The sequence below is a fragment of the Myxine glutinosa genome, chromosome 4 (assembly GCF_964187855.1).
Source record: "Myxine glutinosa chromosome 4, kmMyxGlut1.1, whole genome shotgun sequence".
Lineage (NCBI taxonomy): Eukaryota > Metazoa > Chordata > Myxini > Myxiniformes > Myxinidae > Myxine > Myxine glutinosa.
The window spans coordinates 165,986,618-165,994,146 of NC_136264.1; the positions used below are offsets into that span (position 1 = coordinate 165,986,618).

The 7,529-nt window shown below is 31.5% G+C and overlaps 1 protein-coding gene across 1 annotated transcript in view; it reads left to right on the forward strand.

Annotated features, from left to right (window-relative positions):
- The first annotated feature begins 524 nt into the window (after nt 1–524).
- Nucleotides 525–7,529, forward strand: part of LOC144891661 (uncharacterized) — a 42,512-nt gene continuing 35,507 nt past the window's right edge. The window contains exon 1 of the mRNA XM_078775332.1: nt 525–5,064. Coding sequence (XP_078631458.1) covers nt 1,589–5,064 — 3,476 coding nt within the window. The 5' untranslated portion in view covers nt 525–1,588. The remainder of the gene's footprint in view (nt 5,065–7,529) is intronic.

Genomic DNA, 7,529 nt, shown 5'->3' on the forward strand with positions numbered 1-7,529 from the left:
GTTGAAAACTTGACTTTGTAAAAATTATTAAATTATCATAATCTAAAAAATTAGGACCAAGGAGCATCTTTAAAAGTAAACAGGTTTTCCCACATCCGCTTGAACCAACTATTAGACATCTCAATGAATTTGGAATGTTTTTATGGTTATTAAATTTTATCTTATTTTCCCAAACGGGTAAAAAATCATTCATTTATATATTTGGAAAACAAGTCATCCAACTTTTTTTGAGCTATTTTAGAAACTCTATATTTTATCCTGAGTTCTGGTTTAATTTCAAAATAATTCATTATATTATTTATGTAGTATCTTGTATTAACATTTCCATTAAAATTATTTTGAATAATAAATATCATTAAACCCTTATACATTTCCTCAATACAAAGAGTCTCTTTCCTTGTAAGAAATGGTGTATTATCACCATAATGCTTAACATTCATCTCTCTTATTAATCTTGTAAAGTAATTCATTTTTGGTTCTAATTTAAAAGAGTTATATGTTTTTTTATATTTCTTATTATCATTAATTAGAATATAATCACAGAATAAACATTGTTTATATGAATCCTCATCATTAAGCCCCACTCTATCACAAGCCGGACAATTCTCTAATTTATCATATGGAGAGTCTGGAAATTCTAAATATCCTTCAGAACTTATCATATTTATGTGGTAAATTTTTACTTAAACTAAACGCAAGTTTATTCATTAATAAATACAATGTTTCAAAGCACAAAAGACAAATTTCAATCAATCTCTACTTCGGTGGAAGATATAGAAAAATATGTCAAAGATGTTAAATTGAACAAAGATAAATATGGAAATTTTTGGGTAAAACCAGTTATGGAAAATAACATGAGCCCCTCTATTTCATTTAAAGGAAGAGCTCTAACTATACCTGGAAAGACATCCATTAAAGTAAATCTAACAAAAGTTTCTCCTCTACTCCTGGCAATTTATTCAAAGCTTGAAAAAGTGATTGACCACGATACTTTGAAAAAGAATGATAAGACCATTAATAATTCTAGAGGAGACATTTGTATTTTCTTTAATAATCCAAAGGGTGTAGATCTAAGTAAAATGAATGATGTTAATATTTCTGGTGAAATGTCATTTCGTTCTATGATAGTTAGAGATTATTTAAAGATAACTTTTGATATAAAAATTGTAGAGATTGAATCTGTTAATGAAAGAAAGTATATAGATATTGATGGGAATATTTTTCTTGCTAATTAAATATGAGTCAATACAGCAGTGAAGATTTTACTATTTCATTGAACTCGGACGATAGTGATGATAGTATTTCATTGAACTTGGATGATGGTGATGATAGTATTTCATTGAACACAGATGATAGTTATGATACTAATAGTTTGTGCTCAAATGATAGTTATGAGAGTAGCTTTATTGATGACTCTGAGTATGATTCTGAGTATTCATGTGATAGTTATGACTTAGATGATTCTGAGTGAAAAAGTGTTTTAGTTTAAGCACAGTGATATATATAAAACGGAGCTGTAAAGCTCAAAAGTGTTTTATTTTAAGCACAGTGATATATATAAAACACCACGTTTTCTCACGCTATAAATATGGTTTATTGTGATACTTGCGAGAAGGAAGTAAAATATTATAAACAACATATTCTCACCGCAAAACATACATACAACATTTTAAACAAACTTTCCCCTCTTCCACCTGAAACAAAACACTGTTCTACATGTAATAAAAATATCCTCAAGAAAGGCTTCAAAATACATCTTAAAACAAATCTACATTTATCAAATTTTATCACAACTAAAAACTCTGATGGAGCATTCAAAGGACATATTAAAATAAGAGTCTTTAACTTCAAACCTCCTGAACCAGAGTCTATAGTTGATGCTGTAGAAATAGTTAAACCTGCTGTTCAAACGTTGATTGAAAAAACACTAAAGGAAATGAAACCACTTAAATTTTATATGGGAGTAAAATTAGAAATGACAAAGGATGAAGGAGTTATAGATGCACCATACATGAGAACTGAGCCACACTTTATATCTTCATATCAAGATTTTAAAACATCAGGAGTCTATGATGAACTTATTAAACAAGAGCAAGATGTGGATAATTCAATCGTAGGAAGTGGATTCAATATAGGAAAAATTATTTACATAGACATTCATATTCTTAAATCAGATCCTCTAAAAGCTTCTTCTTACATTGATTTACCCAGTGTTATCAAAAATAGAAAAGCAGTTATCAATATCAAAAATAAAGACAATAAATGTTTTCTCTGGTCTATTTTAGCACACTTACATCCTCCACATTTTCATGATGAAAGAGTATCTCATTATAAAAAATATGAGAATACATTAAATACGAAAGATCTAAAGTTTCCGATGACTTTAAATGATATTCCTAAATTTGAAAAGATGAATAATTTATCAGTTAATGTTTATGGTCTAACAGAAACAAACAACATTCAGGTTTTAAAGCTTTCTGACAATTGTAAACAAACTCATATTAATCTTCTATATTTTAATTCAGAGGAAAATTCACATTATACATACATCAAAGATATTGCTAAATTAATAAAACCACAAGTCTGTAAGAGAACAAATAAAATATATATTTGTTTGCGTTGTCTTAACTTCTTCAATTCACAAGAAAGATTAGATAAACATTCAAATTATTGTGGCGAACATAAATCAACGGTAATCAATATGCCTAAAGAAGGCTCAAAGATCACATTCAAAGATGAAAATAAAAAGATCAAACATCCATTTGTTATATATGCTGATTTTGAAAGTATTTTAGAAAAAATTGATACTGCTTCTCAAGATCCAAAAGAATCATACACAAATAAATATCAAAAACATACTCCTTGTGGTTTTTGTTATTATATCAAATCATCCGTTGGTGATAAATATAACAAGTTAGAGATGTATAGAGGCTCAAATACCCCAGAGGAGTTTGTGAAACGACTAGAAAAAGACTGTGTTCGATTAACCAAGATAATGAGAGAAACCAATAAACCAATGTCCTTAACAAGTAAAGAAAAAAGGGAATTTATAAAAAACAATGTCTGTCATATTTGTGAGGAGAAAATTGGTAAAGGTCTAAAGGTTAGAGACCATTGTCATCTCACTGGTAAATATAGAGGTCCGGCTCATCAAAGTTGTAATATTAATTATCAACTCCCCTCTTTCATTCCTGTCTTTCTTCATAACAACGCTCATTATGATACACATCTATTTATCAAGGAACTCTCAAAGACTTCTGGAAGTATCTCAGCAATTCCAAACACGGATCAGAAATACATTTCATTCACAAAAACAATTCACACATCTCCTATTACTCATATCAGATTTCTTGATACATTTAAATTCATGGCAAGTCCATTGGTTAACTTGGTTCAAAATCTAAAAGAGTTTCCATGTCTTTCAGAGTATTTTTTAGATAAAGATTTTCTAACACAAAAGGGAATTTACCCCTATGACTATATGGACTCATTTGAGAGATTCAATGAAACACAACTTCCTTCAAAAGAAAATTTCTATAACAAATTAAATAATAGTCATATATCTGATAAAGATTATGTACACGCACAAAATGTTTGGGAAAAATATAACATCAAGAATCTTGGCGAGTATCACGATTTGTATCTCAAAACTGATGTGCTTTTATTGGCCGATGTATTTGAAGCCTTTAGATCTGTTTGTCGCACTGGATATGGATTGGATCCTGCTCACTACTACACAGCACCTGGATTGGCCTGGAGTGCGATGTTGAAAATGACAAAACAAGATTTGGATTTGATAACCGATGTTGATATGCTTTTGATGATTGAAAAGGCAAAAAGAGGTGGAATTTCACAAGTCTGCTCGAGTAGATACGCAAAAGCAAATAACAAATATCTTCCAAATTATGATCCAACGAAAGAGAGTTCTTACTTGATGTACTATGACGCGAACAACCTGTATGGCTGGGCAATGTCTCAGGCTCTTCCTTATGGAAAACTTAGATGGGTAAAGGAAAAAGACTACAAAAACGTTTTACAAGATGTATGTATCTCTACACAAAAAGAATTGGATGAAGAAAAAGTTGGTTATTATTTTGAAATTGATTTAAAATATCCAGAGGAACTCCATAACCTACACAAAGATCTCCCATTTGCTTGTGAGAAAGAAAGTCCAAAGAAAGAATGGTTGAGTGATTATCAACGATCGTTTGATATAGGTGAATCAACAGAAAAATTACTTACTACATTATATAACAAGAAAAATTATGTTCTACACCAAAGAAATTTGCGACAATATTTATCAAAAGGTCTAAGAGTAGAGAAGATCCATAGGGTTCTAAAGTTCAATCAAAGTCATTGGTTAAAGGGGTACATTGATTTTAATACACAAAGAAGAACAGAGTCAAAAACAGATTTTGAGAAAGACTTTTATAAATTGATGAATAATGCGGTCTTTGGTAAGACTATGGAGAATGTGAGGAAAAGACAAAATATCAGACTATCAACATCTTGGGAACAAGCATCAAAATTAATTAATAGACCGAGTTTTACTCGAGCTGAGGTCTTTACTGAGAACTTTTGTGCGATCCATTTGATTAAAGAGAGTATTGAAATGAACAAACCTATTTATATTGGAACAACAATTCTTGATTTATCAAAGTCATTAATGTATGATTACTTTTATAATAACTTGAGGAAGAAATATCAAAATGATGTTAATCTACTTTATATGGATACAGATAGTTTTATTTTGAAAATTAATACCAACGATGTTTATTCAGACATGAAAAGAGACATTAATATCTATGACACGAGTAATTACAGTCCAGAGAGTGAGTTGTTCTCTTCTAAAAATAAAAAGGTGATTGGAAAGTTCAAGGATGAATTAGGAGGAAATGTTATGAGTGAATTTGTGGGATTGAGGTCAAAGGCTTATGCTTATAAATACATTGTGAATAACGTTGAAAAGACTGATAAGAAGTTAAAAGGTGTAAAGAAAAATGTTATTAAAGAAACAATAAACTTTAAGGATTATTATAACTGTTTAACAACAAAGAAAGAAGAGTTTAGAAAGATTAATGGAATAAGAAGTTATAAACATCAATTATATTCAGAAGAGATAAATAAGAAAGCATTGGGGGCTTTTGATGATAAGAGGTTTATTTTAGAAAATGGAATTGATAGTCTCCCTTATGGTTATATAAGTATATAAGTGATAAGATATATATATAAGTGATAAGATATATATAAGTGATAAGATATACATAAGTGATAAGATATATATAAGTGATAAGATATATATAAGTGATAAGTTAAAAAGGGGGGGGGGGGGTTGGGGATTTTAACGGGCTACCGCCGCCTTTTTTACTATTATATAAATGATAGAACCAAGTATCAACCAGACTAAAGAGTGGAGGTGTAATCAACCTTGGTATATAAATGGAAAACATAATGAATGTGAAAAATATCAAATAGGTATAATTGAAAAGGCAACTGGTAAAAAAATTCACAAAACAAATAAGAGAATTAATTTAAATACCGGTGAATTGGGTAAAAAAGATGGAAATATTTTTGAGTGGACGGAAAACTTTGATGGTTGTCAGGAAAATATATACTTTAATTTTAAAATGGTATGTGGCACTGGAGGTGCTCAAATAAGAACATTGAGGGAGGTTTACCATTTTATCTTAGCTCAGTTAAAATATCTTAATAAAGAACCAAACTCAAACATATTTTTTGTTAATATATTAGATGGTGAAGAGAGTGGCAAGAGAATTAAATTATTTCCCACGCATAAACAAATATTTGTAGGGTCGTTGTTTGAGTGGGTTATATTCACCAGATGATATTAAGAGTAAAAGGTTAAAAGGTCCATAAGGTCAGAAGGATCACAGGTGTTTAAGTGGTCTAATGAATAAGGATAGCATGTCAAAAGGTTAGAAGGTTCGTAAAGAACAGGGTGAGAGAAATATAGGTGTTTAGGGGCAATGAGGGAGGGAAAGAATTAATATGGAAGTGAATGGGTCAATGTTTGAGTGGGTCAAAGATTAATCTGCCAGATGATATGTAGAAGAAGGATGATAGGTCTATAAGAGAAAACAAATATTTGTAGTGTTTGAGTGGTCTAATGAACAACATTAAGGATAGGTACGACAGACAAAAGGTTCATAAAGATGAGGGTGGGAGAAATAGAGGTGTTTATGATTTTTGAAAAAGACAAGGGGGTAAATGACATTAGATAGGGATTTCCCATGTTAAACGGAGGTGTCCCAGAAGCAACATTATTACACTACTAATATAAGTGCAAAAAGTGTTTTTTCCACACTAATACAAGTGCAAAAGTGGTTTTTCCATACTAATACAAGTGCAAAAGTGGTTTCCTGCACCAACGCAAGTGCAAAAAGTGGTTTTTCAACACTATCACAAGTGCAAAAGGGTCTTTTCCACACTGATACAAGTGCAAAAGTGGTTTTTCAACACTAACACAAGTGCGAAAAGTGGTTTTTCAACACTAACACAAGTGCGAAAAGTGGTTTTTCCACACTAATACAAGTGCAGAAGTGGTTTCCTGCACCAACACAAGTGCGAAAAGTGGTTTTTCAACACTAATCAACACTAACACAAGTACGAAAAGTCGTTTTTCAACACTATCACAAGTGCAAAAAGTGTTTTTTCCACACTAATACAAGTGCAAAAGTGGTTTCCTGCACCAACACAGGTGCGAAAAGTGGTTTTTCAACACTAACACAAGTGCGAAAAGTGGTTTTTCAACACTATCACAAGTGCAAAAAGTGTTTTTTCCACACTAATACAAGTGCAAAAGTGGTTTCCTGCACCAACACAAGTGCGAAAAGTGGTTTTTCAACACTAACACAATTGCAAAAAGTGTTTTTTCCACACTAATACAAGTGCAAAAGTGGTTTCCTGCACCAACACAAGTGCGAAAAGTGGATTTTCAACACTAACACAAGTGCGAAAAGTGGGTTTTCAACACTAACACAAGTGCGAAAAGTGGTTTCCTTCACCAACACCAGTGCGAAAAGTGGTTTTTCAACACTAACACAAGTGCGAAAAGTGGTTTTTCCACACTAATACAAGTGCAAAAGTGGTTTCCTGCACCAACACAAGTGCGAAAAGTGTTTTTTCAACACTAACACAAGTGCAAAAAGTGTTTTTTCAACACTATCACAAGTGCAAAAAGTGTTTTTTCCACACTAATACAAGTGCAAAAGTGGTTGCCTGCACCAACGCAAGTGCGAAAAGTGGTTTTTCAACTCTAACACAAGTGCGAAAAGTGGTTTTTCCACACTAATACAAGTGCAAAAGTGGTTTCTTGCACCAACGCAAGTGCGAAAAGTGGTTTTTCAACACTAACACAAGTGCAAAAAGTGTTTTTTCAACACTATCACAAGTGCAAAAAGTGTTTTTTCCACACTAATACATGTGCAAAAGTGGTTTCCTGCACCAACACAAGTGTGAAAAGTGGTTTTTCAACACTAACACAAGTGCGAAAAGTGGTTTTTCAACAC